Consider the following 27,081-nt stretch of genomic DNA (forward strand, 5'->3'; position numbering starts at 1 on the left):
ATATACAAGCCATGAAAATGATGTTATCACTCTTCAGTGATGAAGATCACTCGTCTCAGGGCCTCTGCTTGCCTTGTGCTTGCTCATTAGGGATAAATTATTTAGCTATAAGCTAGACATGTGCTATTTGAACAGACTACTACAGATTTAATCCTTCTCTTTGTTCTTATAATGCTCCACTCTTCTGGGAAGACATTCCATTTAGTTTCTGAGCGTGGTTGTGAGGATTTGTTCTTTTAACCCCATGAAATCAGGCACTGATGTCACTGATGGTTTTCCCCAAAGTGGGGTTGAGTCACTTTTCTCCACTCCAACCTAACTCAACATGTCTTCATGGAGGTCAGAGGTTCCACCAAAAGGAAATTGTAATGCTGAATGGGGAAGAACCACATTTAGGGTCAGTGCCTAAGCTTCATTCCTTTAAGTCATTTCACCTGCTCTTCTTTCTACTAAAACCTTCAAGATCCTGATAAAAGACAAGGCAAAAAAAATACTGTGTTAAGTCTTTAATATTTTCAATATTCTTTTGTTTAGAAATATTGCACATGATCAACATGCCTGCTTATGAGCTCACGCTCATCTTTCTCATCCAAAAATTCCTTCTTCAGAGTCAGATAATGACAATTTATTGGATATTACAATCAAACGGTGAACACACATACATGTACAGGTGTGCATGTGTGTGTGCAAGCATTTCTCCGATGCTGGGGAATGAAAGAGTTATAAGTGCCGAATATAAATTTGTATAGAATCCTTTTATCTCTCTATTAATGACTAGCTCACAGGAATAACAGTCTACTAGTACGGATTACATTTTGGGGGCAAGTCTGATCTGCCAAGGTGCATATTAGGTAACATTATATACATTATGCTTGCTCACACACACATACACACTATATATATATAAATATATATATGGAATACCCTGGAAAAACCTTATTAAGAACACCTGTTCATTTATGCAACTATACCATCATGTGTCAGCAATGCAAGATAATGTTCACATGATGTCAGATGGTCTGGTTTATGTGTCTCAAAAGCTTATGATCTCCTGAGATTTTCATGCACAACAGTCTTCTGTGGGTGGAAATGCGGTAAAAGTAGCTGAAAGGAAGGCTCCTTTAACGGAAACAACTACTCTTTACAGCCATGGTGATCAGAAAAGCATCTCAGAACATATAATACAATAAAATCCTTGAGGTGAATGGGCTACAACAGCAGAAGATCACGTGAGGTTATAATCCAGTACACCTAAGAACTGGAATCTGAAGCTAGAGTCGGTGAAGAAACTGGAAGTAGAAGAAACACCGACTAGTCTTTTTCCAGATTTTTTTGTGTCAGAATTCCAGGAGATCAGTCTGAAATACTCAAACCAGCCCAGTGAGATGACATATTTTCCTCATTCTTTTCCTGCTTTACTTTAAGCTCTTGATCTTGCATGTGACTGCCACATGACTAATGTGTTCTTAATAAAGTGGCCAGTGAGAGTATGTATATATCGTGAAGACTGGGAAGTATCAAAGTGTCAGTACACTCACTGAGCCTCATTTATCTTTTTTTTTTTCCTGGTGCCCACAAACCCATAAAAAAATTAAATAAAAAACTCAGGAGGGCAGGAGGGGAAATTATTTTGTTCGCACCATTTAAAAATATTAATTATGCAAATATAGCAGAATCTGAAAAGGCTAAAATCTGGAGAAGTGGTCAGTGTGAAGTTAAATTAGGTGTATTGATTTGCTTGTTTGCTTTTTATTTCTATATTAAGTAATTTATTAATTAGTGCTGTTAATTATATTTAGTGAAATGACCACAGTGGTGTATAATTAAAATAAATAAGCGATTTATTTTTGAGAGTTACATGATTTAAAGCCAATAAGTTGGTAAAATTATAACATAACCCCAAGAGCGTACCTAAGATAAGGACATTCTTCCAAACACTTCCAGGAAATCTGTCAGGATAAATGAGGCCCAATGTTTAAATAGTTTGAATTACTTTCTCAACACTCAATTATTAATGTTATTATATATTTTTTCCTGTATATATCATACTGTAACACCATTATCCTTTTGAACAGTAAATATCTATGGCACAAAAACTGGTCACTCAGCTAATATCTAAAGAAACTTCCCATCAACACAGTCCTATTGCACCAATGAAAGATGTGGCAGCTAAAGGAAAAGGGGAGATCCTGAGAAATGCCACCTTAGCGCTGGTCTCAGGTCTTTCCCTTTGCATAATCCTGGTTACGAATCATCCACACGGTTACAAATTCTGGACCAGCCCCTCAGGGGCACTTTCCATACGAGTTAGGTAACAGTTTAAGAAGAAGCAGAAAATAATATAAAAATGGTGTGGGTTTTTTTTTTGTTGTTTTTAAAGGAAAACTATATGCTACATAAGGAAAAATAAAATGAACTGAAATGCAGTTGTTGGTTAGTTTCTTTTTACATCTTGAAAAACAAACACTTTCCTGATTTAACGTGTGGTCCTGGACCACGTATTGTGCAAACATCTGATAAAAACATTTAAAAAAAAAAGAAAAGAAAAGAGGGGTGAGAAGGAGCAAAGAGCCTTAAAGCCCCTGAGCCATCATGGTTATATACAGTGAGAGGTGGAGTTGAGGAAAGGCCAGAGATAGAGGCATGAGAAGAAGAGCTTCAGATTATAGGCTCTTATTCTTCTGCCCCAAGGCATGGATAGACTGATTGGTCTGTGCTAGAAATGCCACTAAAGTTAACAAGAGATGAGCAAGCTATTCTGGGGTTTAAGGGGGTATCATTTCCACCAATACCACACAACAACTACAAATGAAAAAGCAAAAGAGACAGAAAGTGTGTGTTTTTATCGTTACTCATGCTCCGTTTGAGAAGATGCACACCGCTGCCTGGGTTTTATGTGTTGGATTCTTTGTTGTTGTGCTGTTTTGGCAGTCACTATAGCTTTTGCTTTCTGCTCAGCTGAGATTGAGAAAGTCTTGTTGCTTTTGGAAGGTTCGGTTCTGAGCCTGATTCCCCCTTTTCAAAAATAGACGAGTTCCGTCACCTCTTCCTCTCTGGCCGCACGGTTCTGTCTCAGCCTCTCACAAAGCAAAGTGCAAGCGCGCTCGTTTCCCACCAATTTCCTCTGAACAGTCTCGTATTTTTATGCCAGGCAAAGAAACTTTGTGCAGAACGCCGTCTTTAACATCTAAAGCGAGCGACGGATAAACAACCCGCTGGTGAGTGCTGCAGGATTGTTTTGTTGAAAAGGTGCTTGTGCCTGTTACGAAAGTTAATTTTGTGTACTTGCATAAAATATATGTGTGTTGGTCAGCCTGTGTAAATGGTCACCTTGACACAGATAAGTGTCCACTGACAGGAAAATAACGATGTGAAAAAAGACAAGCGGAACAAAATTCACACAGTCGGTTATAAATTCAACGAAAACCATGCAAGTGCTGTATATTGTCAGTGGACTTGGTTTAAATCTGCCTACTGCCCAGTCCCACATTCTAACATGTCTATCCCTTCTCTCAGTTTTCATCTAAGATCCTGTGAATCATCCATGCCAGGTTTAGACTTTTCCCACTCGCCGCCCTTTTCCTCTACCTCGGCCACGCCATCTTCGCTGGTTATAGGATTGGAGGATGGTCCCGGTGTACAAGCAGGATCTGAGCCACTGAAAGCTCCTCCCATCCCTGTAGCCTCTGAACCACCGGGAGTGGCGGTCTGCATGATCTTCTGCCTCACTTCACGAATCTTCAGCTGCAGACACACTTTAGTGGGGAAAGTATCAGAGTAGCGCGCCTGGAAGGCAACTGTGGCCTGGGCTAAGATTAAGAAGAGTAAAGAAATAAGGAGAGCAGAAAGAAATATTTAAATGCATCATATCTAACCTTTTTTTTTAAGAAATACTGGTAAGAAAAATAGACACAGCATCAATCCTGTCACCTTGGAACGATTATCTGATTAATTCATCTATAATTCATGATGTCATCAGCATTTATGTGCAGTCTTGTAGGTCAATAATATAAGCCATTCTACTGATTAACACCAATAACCTGAGCTCAGAAAGGAAAATAGGACATAAGAAGAATTTAATTCTCTTTTTAGTTCTTTTTAATTTTCAGCATGTTTGTAGGACTCTGAACTGGGTGATACATATTGGGATTTGGTCAGTCATTAAATCACACTCAAGGCTAACACCTGCTGTATCTCTGAATCATTTTAGATAACTAGTGATTCAGTATAGTAAGTGAAGTAAGTGGAACCTTGGCATAAGAATTTAATTCATTCTGGAGGCGAGGCCAATATTCCCAATACGAAGCATATGTAAACTGCTTACAGAGACCCAAGCCAAGAGTCCTCACAGGAAGTTGTGCCCTCAAGCTTGGGCTAAAAATAGAACAGACCACCCATGCCACCAATCTGTCAACAAAACCAAAAAATCACCTAGCTTATGAGGCAACATTGGTATCATGGGTTGACTCTTTCCAAACAGCTTTCTTTGACTGAAAAAAAAAAAAATTGGCTTTCCACTGAGTTTTGAACGGCTCCCGGACGGATGTGCAACTTAGCCGACGTATGGTACGATTTGGATGTTGTAAAAATTAAGGCGACGCTTTATAAGGAATGGCATTTGTTGACATGGTTATACTTTGAATTCTCTGCAGCATGAATAGTAAGTACTACAGGTCAGTTCAGTATTAGTCTTTGAAAGCTGGACACAACCAATAATCAAAACTACATTCCAATATTCCATTATTATATTTGTTTCTACCTAAAAAAAAAAAAAAAGACAATAGCACGCTGTGATTGGTCACCTGATGGGAAGAAAGAGCCTTGTTCGTGAAAGAGCTGCATGACCAGTGCCCGGCGCTGATCCAGCGTGCGGCGTAGAGAGTATGGTACACGGTCCAGCTCACCTAAAATGTCCTCTGTCTCTCCTGTTGAGAGAGGAAGCGTCAGTACTAGTACAGATGATAGATCTAAATAAAAATAATTAGGCTTTATTATGTGAAGCTGAATATCTCAATAAAGCTGAATAGCTCAAATCCATGATAAGAAAGCATTTAAAGAATTTTCTGTCTCTTGCTCAATAATTTTAGAGAATGAAGGTGAGATTTAATTTCTGTAAACAGTTTATATTGTATAATGGCTAAGTGTGTGTGTGTTATGAACACACCAGTACGATCAAAGGTGAAGATGTCCCCCTCACACTTGGCAGCACTCTTGGGTGTGTTGGGTTCTGAGCTACAACTCGATAATCGACGACTCTTCCTCCTTGGAGAGCTGGGGTCATCAACAGAGTCCAAATCTTAGACAGAAAAAAAAATAGATGGAGAGAGTCAGGAGAAACAACACTTACAATCTGTGTAAAGCACATAAAAAAAATAAAAAATACACACCTGTTGAATTCCTCTTCTTGCGATAGCTGCCGAGAATTGCCCGGGGAGATGTGGCTAGATTTTGTAAGTTAGGGGAAGGCAACGCATCATCTGGCTTAAACTCAGGTAGCTCAGCTAGGCGCTCCTCAAAATACGTCTCTGACAACACTCTGTAGATAGACAGATTTAAAATGTTTCCATTTTAGAAATTATAAAGGGAAAATATACATGAAATAAAGCAGCCTCACAGGTAAATTAGGTACACCTACACTGTAGCTTCCATTTACAGCATTTAGCAGATGCCTTTAACACATTTCTACACCTGAGCATTAAGGGCGTGGCTCAACTCACAACCTCCTGATCACTAGTCCAGGGCATTAACCACTACAGTACTACATGCACCACCTGCCTAATATAGTGTTGGTCCTCCTTTTGCTGCCAAAACAGCACTGACCTTTCGAGGCATGGACTCCACTAGATCCCTGAAGGTGTGCTGTGGTATCTGGCACCAAGATGTTAGCAGCAGATCCTTTAAGTCCTGTAAGTTGTGAGGTGGGGCCTCCATGGACTTTAAGGATACTTTTGATAGATACTGACCACTGCAGCCTGGGAACACCCCACAAGAGCTGCAGTTTTGGAGATGCTCTGATCCAGTCGTCTAGCCATCACAATTTGGCGCTTGTCAAACTTGCTCAATTTTCCTGCTTCTAACACATCAACTTTGAGGACAAAATGTTCACTTGCTGCCTAATATATCCCACCCACTAACAGGTGCCATGATGACAAAATAATCAGTGTTATTCACTTCACCTCTCACTGCTCAGGGTGTTATGGCTGATCGGTGTATTGTTACTGATCTTGTCATTTAATTTGTGGACTGTTCTCAGCAGTGACCAGTTAGACCTGTACCAGATATTTCAGCTATTATCATGTCTATGTCACTGCAGTGCAGCTCAGCTAGGCACCTGGTCAGTACCACTTTTATATTAATATAAGCAGAGATTATGTATGTGTAACTGTATCTCTAATAAGTTTTTAAGTAAACATTGGGGTTGTGTGATATAGATTTTTCCTTGCTTGTGCTTTCTCAAAATCGATAGCAAAAAAGGTTTAAAGCATGTACAAGAAGGAATAATAATATTACCATCTAGGATATTGGGAAGTGTTGATTCCATTCTTATGTCAACTACACCGATCAGGCATAACATTCTGAGCAGTGAGAGGTGAAGTGAATAACACTGATTATCTCCTCATCATGGCACCTTTTAGTGGGTGGGATATATTAGGCAGCAAGTGAACATTTTGTCCTCAAAGCTGATGTGTTAGAAGCAGAAATTGTGATGGCTAGATGACTGGATCAGAGCATCTCCAAAACTGCAGCTCTTGTGGGGTGTTCCCGGGCTGCAGTGGTCAGTATCTATCAAATGAATCCTTCAAGCCCATGGAGGCCCCACCTCACAACTTACAGGACTTAAAGGATCTGCTGCTAACATCTTGGTGCCAGCACACCTTCATGCTGAAATCATTATATTCCACAAGCATAGGTCACAACTGGACACAACTGCATAGAGCTGATTTGATGCTCGGCCACTCACTTGTCCACAGAGCCGGTGGTGCTTTTCAGAGGCGGAGGGCGGGACTTCTTCTTCAGTGCTGGAGTGTCACTTTGCGTTGGTGGAGGAGGAGGAAGGTCCAAACCGCACACCTCTTTTTGCCCAGTCTGAGAAGGACAGATAGAGACAATAAGAAAGAGAAGCAAGAAAAAACGACAAAACGAGTGAGTATAGAAAGACAGATAGCAATCATAATCTTGTACCTCAATAATGTTTTGTATTTGATTTAACTAATATTAACTTGGTGGTTTTAACAAACTGTTTTAAAGCTTATTAGTAAAGCTTATAAGTTTAAAGCTTATAAGTTAGCAGTATTTGCTGCTTGCCTCTCTGCCATGTTCCTCCTTGTTATTAGTTAATGGACTTTTTGGGGCTCCTTCTATTCCCCTCTCCCTCACAGCTTTCTCGATCCATGTTGACCCCATTCCTCCTCCATCTCTGTCACTGTCATAGTCCACTCTGTTCATCTTTTTTCCATCCTGATCTTCTCCTTCTGGTCTTGATAGAGGGTGCTCAACTTGAACTTTGATCTTCTGTGGGCTCAGGGGCAGTTCTGGGGATCCTGACCTACTTCCTTTGAATGTGCAAGAATAATCAGGTAATTAGAATTATACTAGGAACCATGAAATAAACAATTATTTAAAAATGTTACAAACATGGATAAATTCAGTTCATTTGGTCAGTTACTATCCATAAAATAACACTAATTAATATACAATATTTATGCAGAAGTTGCTGTTTCTCAACAGGGTGGGTCACATTGTCTCGACGTTATAAGAAAACCATAATTTCCTATCTTTTGTTTTACTTTTTTAGAAAATGTTTTGAAATCTTTGGGTCCTAGCTTCAATAAATCAACTAATTAATGAATATTAGTTAACTGATGTTAACAAGCACTGGTCAATTTTATTACACTTTAATATTCTCTATTTACGTCAACAGAAAACACTGGCACTGGACAGGACATAACTAATCATGTGAGAATGTAGAAAAGAGCGAGGTTTCCAGGGGTTTCGTTAATGTCCGAGATTTCAGAACATCTGCACAGCTGTCGATCATTTGCGTTTCATATCTCAAATGGTTCGTCTGTAGTTTTAATGGGAAAAAAGAACTTGTATTTTTGTGATATCCAAATGCAGAATTCCTAAAAATGCCTAACAAGGCCACTTTAATATTTGTTTTATAAAATCCACAATTTATGGATGTGAGAGTTTATGTTAAACATGAGTTTATGTTATCTTCACAAGCACAGTGCTAATCCAAAGAATTGTAGAATATATTATCAAATTTATGTGGATTTGAAATGAATATGGATTTCTCTGAGAATTAAAACCAAAGCCATTTCAATTTTCTTTATAGCTTTGAATGCATGCTGAAAAATGAGAAAATTATTCATGTTGCTTCTCATTACAATCTCATGGTTAGTTGTGTAACTAGCAGTAATAAGACATTAATAAGCCTGTTAAATATAACCCAAATTTCTAATATCCGATGCTGTGTATGTACGCCATTGCGTAAAAGTACCTGAATGCAGGTGTGGGGTTGGACTAGCGAGCCGTCCTAATTCTTCCATTTGGCTCGAGGAGTTTGTCAACACTGCTTCTCTGTGTGTATCTGCCTCTGGTCTTTTAAGACCTTCCATCTTCACCGTGACTTGTGATGGTGCGTCCGTGTAGGTCTGAGAATGTGAGTGCGCGTTGGACACTATAGACGTCTTTGTATGAGGCGATGAGGGGGATGTCAGAACCGACAGAGGACTAGTCACATTTTGAGATGTAGTTGTCATGGAAACCATTCCTGTCGCCAGTGTGACACTTGGGCCAGGGTACAGAGCAGTCACTAGCTGTCGACTGGTCTCTGAGGCTGAGGACTGTGGCAAACAGCTGGGGGATGGAACCTGAGCCAGGAGTGGAGGCTGACCTGAGAGACACATTGAGTGGTCATTACCATTTCTGTCTATAAATGACATTCTTGGGCAAAACAACAAAACCCACTCACCTGCCATTATTGGATGCACCAGTGCAGGTCCAGCAGGAGCAATGGCAGTGAAGCCCAGCGTGGCCATAGCAGATGGTAAAAATGCTTGAGTGTGGGGAGGTGCTGCTCGCTGAGTAGAGACTGCTGTTGTGGACCCCAGGGACAAAGGGGTAGGGACACTAGTGGTTGACTGAACACATGTAATCCTGAAAGAATTGATATTAAAGATTAAAATTAAGATTACCTATTATAATTCCCACTTTCAGTGCAAAAAAAGTTTCCCTACACTGGTGTCATCATTCAAGAATTTTTTTAAACTTTAATTCTGAATATTACTATAAAACACATACACAGATCAGCCATAACATTCTGAGCAGTGAGAGGTGAAGTGAATAAGACTGATGATCTCCTCATCATGTCACCTGTTAGTGGGTGGGATATATTAGGCAGCAAGTGAACATTTTGTCCTCAAAGTTGATGTGCCCACCTGGTCCAAAACCTTCCGGTTTCAGATTCACTAGGTGTTGTCACGTTTATACAGTGAATCTGTCCTACCATATCACCTTCACACTATACAGATTTAACAGAGATGTTGAATTTACCTTGTAGCAGATGGAGTCAGTAGCACTGTCTGAGGAGATGTGCCACCTGAGGCCATGACCGTCGCTGTTGCCATAGAGACTGGGAAGGATGCAGCAGGATGTGCCGTCCGTGCAGGCTGGACATTAGTTTGGACCACTGGCATTGGGGCAATCTGAATGAGCTGTAATCAGCAAAAATATAAATTGTTTTAATTATGTTAATTACCCTTGAAATCTGTGTGGTTGTTGTGCTGCCTGGCCTACCTTGCTTCCAGGTTGCACTCCATTTTGAACAGGAAGAGGCTGGGCAACTAGGGAAATAGGTTGTGGAGGTGTAGATCCTGGTCTTACTGTTGTCATGGGAACCAGCATCTTGTTTTGTAAGACTGGAGACCGTGCTACAAGAAAAAAAGGATGAGAGAGAAAGAGTGGAGGGAAATAAAAAAAAGACTCTTTTGAGACTTAAGACTCAAGACAGATAAGTTATTATTATTATGCTCCTTTCTCCATTTTAATTCTAAAGACTAAGGTTTAAATATTCCAACACTACAGCTTTTGTCTCATTCAGTGTATAAATCCTTGTGTAATTATCCAAATAAAAATTATTGCACAACATGACCATTTTTAAATCATGTATTGCTGAATCGCTTTGCTAAGATTCATCAGAGAATGAAAAAAAAAAAACCCAAATTGTAAAACTAAATGATTTTGGAAATAATCACCCCATCACTTAATCTCATTATTTCAGGATGATGATGCTAATGTTCAAAATTGGTCAATAGGGTATTGGTCAATGGGATATCCTTGAATGCTATTTTGATATTGAGGAATACTCCCCACTCCCTCTCCATCTCACCTCTTCCTCCTGGGCTGACTGCTCCCACTGCTGGCACTGAGGCATATCTCATCCCTGCCCCAGTCCCTGCATGCAATCCATTAGACAATGACAAGTGTGCTGGCAGGGCAGTGGGCAGGGCAAGAACACCGGCTGACTGGTGGGTGTGCTGTGTAGAGGGGCTGTTCAGGGTGGCTGTGGCTGGTAGAGTAGGAAGGATGTACTGCACCTGGGTGACCTGTTTGCCATTGGTAGGTGGAGTGAGTGAAGCTGCTGGGAGAAACTGAGGCTGAAGCAGAGGAAGGGGCAAGGAGCTATTGTTAGGTGCTCCATTACTAGCGGTGGGGCCTGGCAAGGGTTGGGGCGGGGTTATGAGCTGAACAGTGGATGGATTCGGGAATGCTCCTCCAAGCACTAAACCCGTGACTAAACCTCCTTGCCCGACAGGTTTGGGAGAGGTTGCAGAAAAGTACCCACCTCCTGCAATGGACCCACTTCCTGCTGCCCCTCCCCCACCAAACAGAAGCTTAGGCTTCCCATCAGGGGATGGAGTCCCAACAGACATGCCCCCTTCAGCAGGCTTGCTGACTATTGCAATGGGTGCACTGCTTACAGGCCTTACCACATTTGTTACCACCGTGGGAGCTGTTCGGACTGTCCCTGGCACATGCAAATCTTTTGCTTCAGATGAGAAAGTGCCATTTAGGGTTAAACATTTAGGGACCTGCCCTGATCCTCCTTCTCCCATTCCTCCGCCTGCTCCTTTTCCTTCACCCAGGTCTCCAGCCTCTGTCTCCTGCTTTATCTTACTTTCTGCACACTCTTCCTTGTTTTCTGTCTCTTTGTTTGCCGATTCGCCTCCAGGTGATGAGAGGAAGAGGGGATGAACTACTCGCTAAAAAAAGACAGAAGATATTACCCACTCTTTATAGATGACAAATATTCACTTGACTTCCTATGAATGTGAAATTGTTGGTGTGTATAAGGTAATATAAGCTAGTGACAGTAATTTACAGCAAAGAAATAAAACATAAATTCAATTCAGAACTACTCTTAAATGTAAATCCTGTAGAAATTTACCTTTCCATCTGTTTCGTCTGCAGGATCATTCTCTTCATCACTATCTGTAACTCTCTCTTTACACTTTAGGTCGATTGAACCCTCTGGAAATGAATCACCTGTAAGTGAGACATAACGAAATTTGGGACACTTAAAAAATTGTAACATTAACTAAATATTAGCTTAGATTTTGACACCAGAAAATACACTCAAAAAGTGAAGAAAACACTTCATCATCACAGTATAACACCAAATCAATTTAACTTCAGGTATAGCAATCTGTCCATTTAGGAAGCATAAGTGATTGTGTATTAGTTTCATCTGCTTTATTGCAAATAAAAGTGACAGCAGATGCACTGGATGCAACACCAAAAAGAAAATGGTTTTGGAAATGGCTCTAGCTTTGTGTTTTGCTAGGGTTTTTGTCACTACTTATAGCATGAGGCAGAAACCTGCAACCCAATCAGGTTGCACAGGTAGTCCAGCTCCTCCTAACCTCACAAGGAGGTTTGTTGTGTTTCCCAGCACTGTTTTAAGAGCATGGAGAAGATACAGAGAGAGACAGGCCATAACATGAGGAGAGCTGGACATGTCCATAGAAAGGCAACAACTCAACAGCAGGACGGTGTTTACTCCTTTCGATGAGGAGGAGCACTACCACAGCCGTACAAAATGACTTCCTGGTGTGCATCCTTCTTACCAAAATCAAAAACAAACTTGATGAGGGTGGCATGAGGACCCAACATCCTCTAACACAGTGGTTCCCAACCTGGGGGTTGCGACCCCCACTAGGGGTCACTAAAAATTTACGGGGGGTCGCCGGGCTCACTCTAGTTTTAGGGTTACAAGATTTTTTTTAAATATTATATTATTATTATTTTTATAGCTTAATTAATAATTCAATTTGTAATATTTTGGTAAGGGTTAATATATGAGAAGTAATTTCCTTAACATTGCAAATTTCACGTCGTGTATCGCAAGAGTGGGAATAGACAGACGCAGCTTAAAAAAACACACACATGGGACAAACAAAAAGACGCGGTAAAGTGAACATGGCAACACGTCTGAGAGAAGAGAAAAATATATGTGCTAAAAAGACAAAAAGGATTTATTTGGACAGTTATCTTGAATTTGGTTTCAATGAAGCAATGGACAAGGTGAGAATTGAGTTTGTAATCTGTGGAGACAGACTAGCTAATGAAACATGAAGCCCAGCAAAGGAGGCATCAGAGCACCAAACACCTAGAGATGGTTAGTAAACCCTGAGAATTTTTCCAAAGGAAATAAGAACTTGTTATATCAAATAAGCCTCAGAATATCAGAGATGCAATGACTAAAGTTGGAATTGAAAATAGACAGGCAACAGTTCCATCCTTTGAGTACGCTCTCTTAATTGCCCAGTCAAAAAAGCTGCACACCCTCCAGGAAACTCTGCTCAAACCTGCATGTGTAAAAATGGCAGAAATAAGGTCCTCGTATGAGGATGCCAGGTTGTAGGAGGTTAAAACTGTACCTCTGTCCAATAATACAGTAAAAGACAGAATCGATAGAATGGCGAATGATGTGGAGAACACGTTGGTTGAAAATTTTGCATCTATTTTCTATCCAAATTGATGAATCTTCCACTGTGGCAGTTGAGGAAGTACTTGTTGGATATGTGCAGTACAAACGCTAAAATAAAGTAGGACATTCTACTAATTTGTCCACAACGACACAAGTCGAAGACATTTTCCATGCCACTGACATGTACTTTACCAAGCAAACCATTCCCTATATTAATTTAGTCACTGGGTGCACAGATGGAGGTGCTTCAGTGACTGGGGGGGAAGACAGGGGCTTCAATATACGCTTGAAAGAAAAGGCTCTCCACTGTCTTGTATTTCACTGTATGATACACCGTCAAGCCCTGGCAAGCAAACACCTCTCTGATGAACTGAATGAAACACTCAAGACAGTGGTGAAAATCATCAACTTTATTAAAGCCAGTCCGGTGAATAAACGAATCTTTGCGGAGCTGTGTGAAGATGAGGCGCACCAAACACTCCTTCTTCATACCGAAATGTGCTGGCTATCAAGAGGCCAAGTGTTAGGTTGTTTTATTGAACTGAAAGAAAAAATTGAGTTCCTGAGACTGAACAGCCAGAAGCTACTTGACGAAATGACTAGTGAATTTCTTATTAGAACATCATACCTGGCTGATATCTTCAGCCTCTACAACGAAACAAACAAGTGCATGCAGAGCGCGGATACAAATATCCTTGAATGCAAGGAAATTGTTGATGCATTTGTGCATAAAGTTCAGAAGGAATAAACTGATAAAATGGGACCTACACTTTCCATCACTTCTGGGGGACATTTACCCGAATCCTTCAGCAATGAGTTCACGCGTCATATGGAACTGCTACAGGAGGAGATGAAATCATGATTCTCGAATGTTGATGAGCATGTCGCCAAATGCACATGGGTAATGTATTAAGCAGCAGACGATGAGCTCTTGGATGTTAAGTCAAATTCTTTTCTGAGGACAGTCTTTACTGAACATGGGTACAAACGGTTCTGGCTGGTGAAAGGACCCGACTTTGCACCTAAGCTTGCGCACCACGCCACAACCAGACTCATCCTGCCTCTCACCACAACATACCTGTCAGAGACTGCTTTTAGCTCTCTGGTAACCATTGAAACTGCACAATGACTTTCGTCTGGCTGTCACGAAAATCATGCCTAATATCCAGTCTCTAGCCCAAAAAAATGCAGGCCCAGAGTTCACATTAATTAGCATTGCACAGTTAATCAAGGGCTTCATTCAGTCAGTCAGGAATACAAGACATGGCATGCATAAATTGACATATGTATAATGTAAATGTATATGTGATGTATGCATAATCAAAATTTGGAAATAGAATTGATTTGGTGGTATCATTGTTCCTAAATTAATTGATGTATGTTTTTAGTTTTTACTAATAATACAGTTTTTAGGGTAATAATACATACAATAATACATTAATACTCTGATTATTTAAGATAATCAGAAGATAAGATTCAGATTAATAGATTTTAATTTGCTCCTGTTGTTTGTTCATCATTTTTAAAAAGTAGAGTCTGCTATTGCAAAGGAAAATCTGTCCTCCCGAACAATTGCATGATTTAGTTACACATTTTAAGGTAAAGAATAATATAAGAATAATGTATTTGTTTGATAAAATGATTTATCTGATTAATTGATGTTCAGCAAATTAGAATTTGCTTCTTTTATTTGTTCATCAGTTTAGGACAAAAATGGAACATGCTGGAAAGAAAACAAATGCTTATGAATAACTGCATGTTGTAGCTAATTGGTTTCATTATTAAAAATATAACTGACTGCATCACTGAGTGAAATGCATCTGCTAGTGTGTTTGTTGGGGTGGTGGTGGGGCGAGGTAGGGGTATGGGGGGTCGGCAATGTTTTTGAATGTTAAAATAGGGGTCTCCTGAAAAAAAGGACCACTGCTCTAATGGAACCTGTGTTCACAATCCAGCACCGGATCACACTGAGCACATGTGACAGACATGAACGAGTCTGGATATTCCATGGGGGATGTTACATTGCCTGTAACACCATCCTGTATCAACAGTTTGGTGGATGGTCTGGGGAGGAATACACACATAGGTGTACTATCCGGTGTCACCCCATGACGATTTCTTTTTGAGTTTCTCAAGTATTCGTTCTCCTACTGTCTCAGGGAGTTGGTAAGCTGTCAAGCTGTTAAGATCACTGAATTATGTTCTAAAGCACTACTCACCGATGACATCATCATCCCCTTCTTCCTCACAGATGACCATTGGCTCTTCGTCGCTAGTTACATCCTCGCTAGTCCCACGCTGTGAGAAAGGAGGAGGGCAAGTCTGAAATGAACTTAGACCATTCTGGCAAAACACAGAGAGAGAGAGAGAGAGAGAGAGAGAGAGAGAAAGTATTAAGGTTTGTATTATTAAGGCATTATGCTGTTGTCAAGCACATTTCTGACCATACCTTTACTAGATCCTTTCCTTCCTCTCTTCTCTCTGGGCTATGAACTGCACTCTGGGACAAAGCCCGAGGCCGTGATACCTGACCCCCTGCTGGTCCTCCCCAGTGCTCAGATTCTGTTGATACACAGCTAGGTCCTGCTGCTTTGTGCTCACTCCGGTGAGAAATAGACTGGGTCTCTAGAATGAATAAAATCAGTACAGATTAATATATAATAAACTCTTGTGTAAACACACACACACACACACACGTTCCATGATATTGACCAGCTTCAGAGCTCTGCTGTTCTATTACCATTCTGTCACATATTCTGCATAATTCTCCTGATTTTTATTAATTTCACATTTCTTATCATTGGGTATTTGGGTATTTTTTCTCTGCTGCTTAAAAATGGTTTTCAAATTATTATTTCACTTAAATCTGTTTAATGTAATTGCCTGTCTGTCAGGTGAAAGTAGGCACTATCACATCTTATCATGGCAGCCTTTCCAATAGTCAGGGTAACAGACCTGTGCTTTCAGAAGCACTCCGTTCTCGGGTTTCTTTAGCCCCTGGAGTGCCTCTGCCCTCAGACAAAGACTTCCTCCTGTCCTTATTACACCACTTCCAGTCAGGGTGAGCCCTGAAATGAGCCTCCTTAACCTGAAACATAGACAGATTGATAGACAGACCAAAAAAACAAACAAACAACTGAACAAAATCACAAAAGACTGCAGTGATACCTGGAAGGCAAGGTCATGGTACTTCTGCTTCTCCTTGGCACCTAGGGCATACCACCACTCACCCAGGATCTTACTGACCGTGCGATTGTCCTGGTTTGGGTGCCTCTGGTGCACCAGTGCACGGTGACGCTTGCTAAAGATCATGAACGCATTCATTGGCCGGCGTATGTGGTCCTTTTCTCTCTGTGGACATAAGGAGGAAGGAGGTACAGAAAAGGAATGTCTTTATACATCTGCAAAAAGGATTAGTTTCTGTAAAAAACACCAGCTAAAGGTGTCAAGATGTTGTGGATTTATATCAAATTTGTTAGTTAATATAATAGGGATATAACAATCGTACTTTTCAGATTGATTTAAAAAGGTTTGCATCAATACTGATCCAATACTGGCATGGTATTAGTAACCAAACAATCGTGTCCTTCAAGTCCTTCAAGTGTTTATGGCATAAAATAGTCAGTAGATCAAATAAAAAAATATGATCAGACATTGATCCGGTATTTCAGACTAGTACAAGCCAATATCAGACTGGTACATCCCTAAAAAGTACATCTAGGTCTAAATTTGTGGTTTATCCCACCTTCTTGTCGCTGTCTTTGGGCAGAGCGCTGAGTGACTGGGTACGTCTCTTTACTGGACCAGTCAATGGGGCAGAATCTTGGGCTCCACCTGAGTAAAAACTAATTAAAAACAGGGACATTTTAGAATAAACAAATCACAAAGATTTAGACAGGTCTATAATGTGAATATGTAGGACACAGATATTTACAGATCATCAGCATCACTCTCCGTCTCACTATCTCCTCCTCCTCCTCCTCTCTCTGCTGGAGGATCACCTACAGATGGTGGTGGGCAAGAGGGTGACGCTCTTTCAGCAACTGACTGGTCATCAGTCATGAGAGCTACTCCACACTGTGGCTCTATGAGGTGGCAGAAACATTTCAACGTTTCAAAAGATGTGGTAAGAGATTAGATTATATTTCAGTCTGCATGCTGAGGGGTGCAACTATGGAGTTATTGTAGCATCTGAACTTGAGCATTGTTATTTTGAATCTGTATCACAGCATCTAAAATTGAATCATGCAAAAAATCTGAAACTGAATTTATCGCTGAAGGATGTATAATTGAATGTGTGGAAATGAATGTTAATCTCTGTTAATTAACATTTTAAATCAATTAGGTAATATGTATGCAAAAGCAGTCAAGTACAGAACCTCTCTCACCTACACACTTATCACAGTGGAATCAGACGTCTTCATCAAATCAGTCCTTCTAGTCTATTCTTTGCAGAAGACTTTCTTCAGCTATTAGGTGGAGGTGGATGTTTCTGATGAGTTAACATTAACTTTAATTTATTAAACTAATCACCTTGTATAGTGGAGCTACTTCTTACTTCTAGCAATATAATCTACCCTTAGCACTGGCAGTGCACCTGCTGCTCTTGCCCCTTGACAGCTGTCAAACTATAAGCCAATTATCTGGTGATCCTAAAAAAGATTGAAACTCAGCAGTTAGGCTCATACTTGCATTACAGATGGATCCAAATTAGATTCTCATTAAAATATTGAGATAGTACTGGTTAGAGTATGAAATGCCCTGCTAAACGGCTTTGGTCAGGATTGTTGCTACAATCTCAGTACAGCTTTTCGTACCACAGATCACATATTTCTTAGATACACTAGTTGAAGGTAATAGAATAGAGAATAGCTCAGGTCTTATTGTGGTCAGTGGTCATAAAGCAATAAAGCTAAGGAACATGTAAAGGGCACTGGAAGCTGTGTAATTCTGAAACGTCTGCTAGAATCACAGGCAGTATTTATAGTAACCCTGGGTGGACCTCAGATTCACCACCTTGGTGTAATTATTGACCCCAGTTCCTCAGCTGTAGCACAAGAGTCCAATTAGTGACAAAACAGATGTGTCTCAATTTGCAGCATGCCGTATAGTCCCTATTGTCCTGCATGCCTTCATATAGTATCTCAAATAGATAAGGTTTCCTCGCAGAACATGACCTGCCGCTTTTCCAACGTTGCAACATGGAGGGTGAATTGGTGTGTGTGAGGCTAAAATGAACATATAGGATTGTGAGAATTTTGTGGATGTCACTAAATGCAATAAGCTTGAGCATGAACGTCCTTTACATTTTATGGGTAGCTGGCACGCATCAAAATGTGCACCTGAATATTGAACAAAATCAGAAAAACAGAAATGCTTGAAAAACCTGGCAGAAAATTTGAGCTTGCTTGGCCTTTGAAAACATTTACACACATCTTTAGTAACTGAATAATAAATCAGGCCCAATAGGATTGAGTGAAAAACAGTTCATTTTGAGCATGAGCATGACATGTTGAGCAACTTTACAGCAGGGAAAAACTCTTCTCGATGTCCACGACATTTTGTTGACCGGATCACACGTCACATGTTTCTCACTGTTATGCTAACACTGGATTTCAATCATTTTCTACAGTCAGAGTTCATTTGTAATATGCAATGAGAATAAATTCATTAGCATGTAGACACACTGAAATGTGTGTGTGTAGTGCTTAGACTGGTGGAGTCCTTTGGTATTCTAGAGGAGAGATAGAGAGCAAAATGTGCAGAGAATAATAAAACCGCTGTAACATTTGCCATCTAGTGGCTGATTGTAGGATTGCAACATCTACTGAAACTTCTAAGTAAATGCTGTTTAATAAACTTTAAAATTAATCAGCTAAGATCATCACTTTCCATCTAAGATGCATACTAACAGTATTATCTCAAACCATTTTGTCCAAATATTAGAATGTTTACTTTTTTATCTGTTCTATTAAATGAAGAAAGAAACAATTTTCACACCATAAATCTTGGATAGGAATATCTTGCTTCCACGCTTTTATTTCTAGCATTGCTGCCGCCTACTATGCTGCAATATGTTGCAGTGTGTGTGCGCGAGGAGACAAGAGGGGTTCTGTGTTGGACGGCTTTTGCCTATCAGGATGTGATTTTGAATTAATACAAGACGTGGAATACTGTAATGCTGTAATGATGTAGATTATTAACATTAGGACTATACAATGTTGAATTACACATTCCAAAGCATGAAAAGTCAAGCTCAGATGGTCAGATTTTTACATTTAAATTCAAGTTAAACTCAAACTCCATATACAACATTCAATCCAACATGTATTGCTTACCTTTGCTTTGTATTTGACCGTCTGTAGGATGGTTGGATGAATTTGATTGGCTGGTCTCCAAGAACGGAACCAATGAATGCCAGGGAAACACTTGCACTGAGCGAGGCTCCACATTAGTCCAGACTACCAAAAGACAGAGAATCGGATCAAAATCTGTGTGTGCGTGTGTGTGTGTGTGTGTGTGTGTGTGTGTGTGTGTGCGTGTGTGGGTATGTGTGAAAGTAATAACATTGATTAACTCACTACAATGGCACCTGTCAAGGGGTGGGATAAATAAGGCAGCAGTCAGTTCTCAAAGTGGATGTGTTGAAAGCAGGAAAATGGGCAAGAGTAAGAATCTTGTGACTGCTAGAGCAGAGAATCTCCAAAAATGCATTTCCTGGGTTTGCAGAGGATTGTGTCTACCAAAAGTGGTCCCAAAAAGGACAACAGGGTCATGATTCACATGCGGAATGTTGACTAGCCTGTCTGTGTCCGAACCTAAAGACCTACAGCAGCATAAATTTCTGAAAAAGTTCAGACTCAAACCTAAAGTACCATTTTTGACTATTTTCTTCTGTGACTTTCCTAATCCTTTCTGTCATTTGACATAAACAATACGCATATCTAATGGTAGCTGTATATACACTGACAGATTTCATTTTATATTAACAAACTTTAATAAAAGCAAGGATACTCCTGAAGTCCAAAAGAGAACATGTGGAAAGTGGATGAAGCTTTCAGGCAACATCAGTTAATATTAGAGAGTTCAAAACACCTAAAAACCTCAAAACACCTGACGTAAATCAGTCCAGATTCATCCATGTCATACTAGCACACTTTGATGTTTTGATCTCCTATGCAAAATATGTCAACTTTGGCAGGTCTATTAACATTATATATTCGAACATATATTCGTAATTAAACCTCAGTGGACATTATGACAGTGTTTGGTCATTATGGGACGATCAAATTCTTCTACCGAAAAGCAAAATGTTAGACTAAAAAATAAAAAAATAATAAATAAATACTTCTGTCGCACAGATGTTATCCTTTTGTATGTATATGTTTATGTATATGGTTAAATGAACACATTTCTCTAAATCCCACCAGCTGCTTCACTACACACATCACCCAAAACACTTCTAGGCTACTTAATTAGCGTTTATGTGTGGCAGATTTTAATTTCAGAATAAAGAACAGATAGGTATGTGGAAACTCTGATGAGACCAACAAAATAAAGTGACAGTGAAATATGAAGTGGAAATTAGACCCTGAGTGGCAAAAACCATGCTCTGACCTTGGAACTCTCAGTGAACGAGTAGAAAAGATAGTAAAAAAAAAAACACTAGTAGTTTTTATATATTAAAATATGCCAAAAGGGCAGTCTTTTTCTCGCCAATGAAAAGGGAGATGAGCCGATCAACGCATGAATCTAAAACTCCTGAATAGTAAAAGACATTTCTACTACTGCTTGTGCGATATTGCTTAATTGTTGCTTGTGATAATATCTTTTGGAAATGCTGATTTTCTTGTCTTTATTAGGCTAGCTGTTCTGAACAAATAAATTGTGTATCACAATATCACAAAAGGACTACACAGGAACCCTCCCCTTCCTTCCACAACCTCTGAGAATTCATATAATTTGTTACAGTCTTACCTGTGCCAGGTCGTCCCATTATAATGTCTTTGCGAGGGGCGGGATGCGGAGACTCTGCTGGTAGAATAAGAGGCAGTAGGGCAGTGGGACTTGGATGGCAGGCCATGGGTTGGGGTAAAATCCCTCCTTGTACATCTGTATGATCACCTGACTTCTTGTCTTGCTCTCTCCCTCCAGAGCCTGAACTGGTGGGACCAGCAGCTATACTGGAAGAAGAAACACAGCTGGGGCTCTGGCTTGAGTAGGTTTGATGACCAGCTGACACAGTAGTTACTGACTGGTCAGAGGTTACCAGCAGCAAGGTGGGGGCAGAGTTCCGGAGCAGTACTGTGCCATTTGTGGCAGCTCTGTTAATGGGAATAGGAGCCTGGAGACCCACAGCAAGATGAGGCGGTTGACTATGTTCTCTGGTGCGGGAACCTGTTCTTCTGCTCAAGGGACCATCACTGAATTTTGCCAGTGGCACATCAGGATTGCGGACGATTACAGGTGAATCACGCAGGGGAACAATACGGCGTGAGCTGGGGTCCTGGGGTAGTGGTGATGGGGGTGTAGGAGAAACCAACATAGGTGGAGGGGTGGATGCAGCAGAAGATGAGGGACGACTAGTTGTGCTCCTTGGTCGAGTAAAAGAAAGAGAAGAGGGTGTGTTTGACTGGCTTTGAGGTGATACTGCTCTGAAGGCTACAGGATTGAGACCTAGCGGCAAGTCACTTAGTTGGGGATCAGACTTAGCATAATCAGGTGCAATTGGAAGTGGGGGTGGTGGAGCATCCAACTTACGCTTACTGGGACTCATAGGCACAGTAAAAGTCAGGTTGGTCTGGAAAGTGGGCATAATGCCAGACAGATGGCGATCCTGCTCTGAACTGGGGGTACCCAACTTGGTACCACTCAGATGCCGTGGACGTTGATCGTGACGGCGAGGGGTGAGAGATGAAGGTGCAGTGATGGGGCTGAAACTAGCTGGGCGAAAACCAAAGAGTGGAGATGGTGAAGGAGATGGGGCTGGGGAGAATGGTGACTGATTGGATACAGGGGAGTATGAGGGAGTGCCTGAGCGTGAGCTGCCCAGAGACACCAACATGTTTGCTGCCTCACACTCATCAAAGTCAAAGCGTGACAAATCACGTGGCAGTTCTTGTGGTAGAAGGGAAGGCAAAATTAGACGAGGACGTGAGTCTCCTCCGCGACTGCTGGCTTCACTACTATCATGTGATGTCTCATCCCAGTCAATCTCACTGCTGGTACGACCTCCTAAGCGAAGATCCGGTGTGAGGGTGCCTGTACTGCTGGCACCACTTCTGTCTCTGCCCAAACCACCTCCTGCCTCCATCTCTTTAGTACGCATGGACAGATGACGGGAGCAGTAGCCACGTCGCTGGGACTCCTTAGAGCAGCCCTCACGGGAGCACAGTCGCCGCCACTGTTTCCCATTAAACTTTTTCCGGATTCCTGTTGGAGTGCATACCACATCCCCCTTCTTGTACTTCTGCTGAGCAGCTGTGAGAGGTGTACGGGAACGTGAGGAAGAAGATGAGCTAGAACCTCCCCCTGATGTACCATGGGAGCTGGAAGTGGAGGTTTTCTCCAGGGAGCTGCGAGAAGAAGAGGGAGGCAGTGGAGGCAACTGTGGGGTAGAAGAAATGACTGCAGCCCCTGCAGATGCATCCATTCCCAACAGTACAGGGGAGGGGCCAAGGGATAAGTGGGGTGCTAATGGTGTGCCTATGCCTCTCACCACTGACAGATGAGGGCTGAGGTAGTCGGGCTTAGACAGAATGGGTCGATGTTGAGAGGGCACACCCATAGTTTTAGAGCCCATGGTTAATGTGAGGCCACCATCCCTGAGTGGAGCCATGCTGAAATGGCTTACCTCCATGTCCTCTTCTGGGGCTGGTGCTTGTAAAGAAATCCTTTCCCTTTCTCGTTCTTTTTCAGAGTGCCTTTGCAACTCCCTCTCCTTCTCCAGCTCTTTTTGTCGGCTGCAGTCCCAAGCTCTGTCTGGAGCCATGCTGAGTACAGAAGTGATGGCAGTGCTAACTGAACAAGATGAGGAAAGGGATAATGAATTTTCAGGGTGTAACAGTCCGGTAACTAAGACTGGCCGTGTTACCGCATGCACCATGCTGAATTGGTGCAGCTCTGGTTCCACTTCCATCTCCTCTTTATCCTCCCACTCCCTCTCTCTTTCCACCACTCTTCGACCATCCTTCCCTTGGTCAGAAGGTTGAGGCAGCTCAAGATCCCATGGTGGAACAAGAAGGCGGAGACTTGATCGTGAGACCCACACTGCTTGAGCAGTTTTGCCCCTCCAATCCTCTTCTGGTCCAGTTCTATCCTTTTCTTCTGCAGGATCCTTTTGGAGTTGGACGCGATAAGGGAAGGAGACGGCAGGGTGAGGGTCCACCTGGGTGATTAGGCCTTCTCTGTACCACTGTTGTGCCCCCTCAATGCCTGCACTGTCACCTCCATAGGGCACACACACACGTGTTCCAGTGGGCACAGATGCATGCCCCGGAGGGGGTGCATCCAATATAACGTCTACCATATCATTTGCCACTCGGAATGGGTATTTGCATAATGTTTCCTCTCCGTGTAACTGCACCTCCACAATTCCATGCTCTCCACTGACCTCTCGTACAACACCAGCACGAAAAACTCCTGATGACTCTCGTCCTCTGTCAGGTGGCCACTTATCCCCTCTACCTGTGCTCACTCTGGCCAGGACCCTCTGGTTCTTTAAACCCTTAGCAAGTGTTTGTGACAGCCCAGCTGGTAAGTTTTCCAATGGAGGCTCAGGACTAACATGAGCTTGGCCCACTTGAACACTGGAGTGGGATCCAGTTTGCTGTGTCGTCACCTCAAGATCAGCCGAGTGCTCACTGGCTGTGTCTGTGGAGGAGCAACGCTGAGGACTATTTATCTTTTCTCTCTCACTATTCTCATCTCCTACTCTGTTTGACTGTGGAGCCATGCTGTTCTGCATGACCCCTGAGGTGCTGGCCACAGGTACCTGATTGCTCTGATTGACCGTATCTGTGTATTCAGCTCCAGTGGTGCTGCCCTGACTAGCAGTGGAGCAGTTGTGAGGTGTACTGCTGTTACTCTGTGGGGGAGTACTGGAATTGCCATCATTGCCATGGTTTCCAGCATAGTGCTCAGAGGTATACTTTTTCTTCGGCACACGGGCCTTAAAAGTGGCCGTTTTGCGGCTGGACGGGGGATTGGGGCTGTTACTGTCACTCTGTGCGCCACCTGATTTAAAGCTCCGAGAATGCTCCTTTGCCTTCCCGTAATCCCCTGATGCATCCGGTATTCCTTCTCTTTTTCCCTCTCTCTCTGGGGTTCTGATGGCTCTAACTAACTCATCTTGTGACGAGTCTGAATTCGAGGATATCAGTCTCTTAGGAGAGGATGGTGAGAGCCTCAGTTTTTCCTCTGTTTCCCTCTTCTCCTCTTCTGGACTTGAATCAATCAGCCCTTTTCTCTTAGTCCCTTTGGCTCGTGTGGATGGAGGTGATCGTCTGCCTTGTTTTTTAAAAGGCTTCATATTCTATAGCATGTACAGAATGTTTAGTCCTAACGTTTTCTCATATGTTCCAGTCTATCAGTATCTTTCACTCTGTTTCCCTCTTTCATTACGCCCCTTCTCTTTTCTTATTCCTTCTGTATCCCGTTTTTTTTTTTTTTCAAAATCCAGCCCTGCAGTGGAACACAGAAAGCAGAACATATTACTTATGGATTTAACACACAATATTCTTCATTCATTCATTTCTATAAATGTTTTATTGATTTCATAATGACTATTTATATATACATATAGACATTATAATGTAACTAATGTAACTTAATGCAATTTACTAGCTTACTACATGCCAAAACAAAGCTAAACTGAACACCATGAAAAGTGCTTGCCTGGACAAGTCACACACTGGTTTTTGTTTCTTGGCTAGAACAGAGGAGGCGGGGGAATTCCTTGTTGACTGGTATTTCAGTCTCTCTCTCTCTCTCTCTCTCTCTCACACACACACACACACACATATCCTCATATCTATCTATCTATCCATCATGTAACACACACACACACACACACATATATACACATATATATATATATATATATATATATATATATATATATATATATATACATACATATGTATATACATATATATATATATATATATATATATATATATATATATATATACACACACACACATATATATATATATATATATATATATATATATATATACATATATATATATATGTCTGTGTGTGTTTCCTTTTCCTTCACTTGACCCAAGTGACTTTTCTCCATTTTTTACACATTTTATTCCCGATCCTTTAGGAGAATCAGATCCATCTTTGATCTCTCTCTCTCTCTCTCTCTCTCTCTCTTTGTCTTTATTATTTCTTTACGTCTTCCTAATAATACAACACAAACATTACACATGTATACACAACACCAGCACTGTTATCCTCATCTGGCCTGTAAAGTTAACTCATTGTCTTTCAGGGGGTGGCTGTAAATAATGTAAAAAAAAAAAAAAAAAAAAAAAAAAAGAATATATATATACATATATATATATATATATATATATATATATATATATATATATATATATATATACACATACACGTACACTTCAGTTATTACATTGTTATACATACATTAAAACGACTATATTTTGTATTATATATATATATATATATATAATACAAAATATAGTCTGTTTTAATGTATGTATAACAATGTAATAACTGAAGTGTACGTGCAAAACGCGCCTTAAAGACAACATACACATTTGAAGCTAAATTAAAGCTTTACTGAACTATTAAGACTATAAGATAGAAATCTTAACGATAAGATAATAATTGGGTTGTATTTTGAGTGAACTAGAGAGTATAGTACCGAGCTCTCGTTTTGGTTGTAGTGCACTACTCTGTGCGTACAACCTCCTATCTCGCTCTCACTCACACACACACACACACACACACTCACACACACACAGTAGTGGAGTGACGCAGGCCTGTCCACAACACAAGGCCGCAGCGCATTTCTACACTCTACAAAGCCTCAAAATACAGCCAAATGCGACATATAACACAAGCTTGTGTTCACCTGCAGCAAGATTTACCTATCTATGACCACTACATTACACAGTACGCGTTAAATTAAGCTGTACTCGAGCTATCTTAAGGCTGAAAACACTCTACGCAGTATCCTATCAACAGATATGTGTTTACTCTGAAACAATAAAAGGGACGAGGGCCACACGTACGATTAAAAGAAAAAAAAAGAAAAAAAGGTTAGGTTTGTGAAATGTAGCACAATTTCCGCCGCGTTATTGAAGTGTTTGTTGTTGCATACTTCATAATGACTACAGTGTAGCGACAGTGCGCGAGACAAATACACTGTTACTGGGGTATCCGGTGTAGTTGAAATACATTCGGAGAAGAAAAAAAAGTTTTAGGCTGAGTGTGCACCTCTACACGCCTTTGTGTGTGTGTGTGGTGAACACACTAAAAGCTTCACTGCGATTATTTGCGAAAAGTGTTTTCAGAAAACACCCATCTCTCTACAAAACTCTACAAGAGCCACCGCAATGCTGCAGAATAAAGATTTGTAGCAACTCACCCTTTCATTAATAACACTCGATCAAATGAATATTGATTAGAAAGCAAAATGGATAAAAACATACAGAACCTTCGCGATTGCCGTCGCACAGGTTTAAAGGCTAAAAACTCTTTTCTTCCGCACTCCAAATGAGGGGAAAAGTATAGCCGCTTATGGTTCGGGCTACACTACAGACGCAAAATGGTGAATGAAGTCCAAAGCCTTGACAACTCCCTGCTACAACCAATCAGCGCCCAGTGTAGGTTACAGTAACCAATGAGAAGACGAATAGCATTATTAAAGGCGGAGCCGACTAGCAAAGTGCAGCGTATTGACAGAGCGTTCAATCCAATCGGTTCATGCGAAAATAAGAAACAGCTGGTCAAACCTGAACCGGTATCGTCCAATGGTGATGGAGGAAATGTCTAGTGAAAGGAGTGGGTGGGAAAAAAAAGATAGAAAAATAGCACGATTTACCCAATCT

The 27,081-nt window shown here is 41.1% G+C and overlaps 1 protein-coding gene across 2 annotated transcripts; it reads right to left on the bottom strand.

Moving 5' to 3' along the window:
• Nucleotides 1–491: 491 nt before the first annotated feature.
• cica (capicua transcriptional repressor a) lies at nt 492–26,830 on the bottom strand. 2 transcript variants are annotated; one of them, XM_058404775.1, is made up of 21 exons: nt 26,688–26,830; nt 20,972–24,676; nt 19,333–19,455; nt 16,929–17,079; nt 16,740–16,839; nt 16,163–16,345; nt 15,950–16,082; nt 15,444–15,619; nt 15,214–15,337; nt 11,453–11,550; nt 10,394–11,267; nt 9,802–9,935; nt 9,559–9,719; nt 8,978–9,162; nt 8,504–8,899; nt 7,306–7,553; nt 6,962–7,086; nt 5,388–5,536; nt 5,165–5,296; nt 4,803–4,925; nt 492–3,809 (listed from the first exon to the last, which is right to left on the bottom strand). In XM_058404775.1, exons 2-21 carry the CDS (start codon nt 24,522–24,524, stop codon nt 3,520–3,522), a joined length of 7,458 nt encoding a protein of 2,485 aa, XP_058260758.1. In that variant the 5' UTR covers nt 24,525–24,676; nt 26,688–26,830; the 3' UTR covers nt 492–3,519. The 2 variants fall into 2 exon arrangements, with proteins under 2 accessions (XP_058260758.1, XP_058260759.1); XM_058404776.1 differs by having other exon boundaries at nt 26,619–26,791.
• Between the last annotated feature and the right edge of the window lie 251 nt (nt 26,831–27,081).

Source organism: Hemibagrus wyckioides, linkage group LG12 (genome assembly GCF_019097595.1).
Source record: "Hemibagrus wyckioides isolate EC202008001 linkage group LG12, SWU_Hwy_1.0, whole genome shotgun sequence".
In the NCBI taxonomy this organism is placed as follows: Eukaryota; Metazoa; Chordata; class Actinopteri; order Siluriformes; family Bagridae; genus Hemibagrus; species Hemibagrus wyckioides.

Excerpts from the sequence above, each read along its gene's own strand:
- cica (XM_058404775.1), bottom strand. The coding sequence starts at position 24,524 with ATGAAGCCTTTTAAAAAACAAGGCAGACGATCACCTCCATCCACACGA. Across the intron at positions 19,456-20,971 it reads AATGGGACGACCTGGCACAG|TCTGGACTAATGTGGAGCCT; the intron begins GTAAGACTGTAA and ends GTCTTTTGGTAG. Across the intron at positions 4,926-5,164 it reads CTTCACCTTTGATCGTACTG|GAGAGACAGAGGACATTTTA; the intron begins GTGTGTTCATAA and ends CTCTCTCAACAG.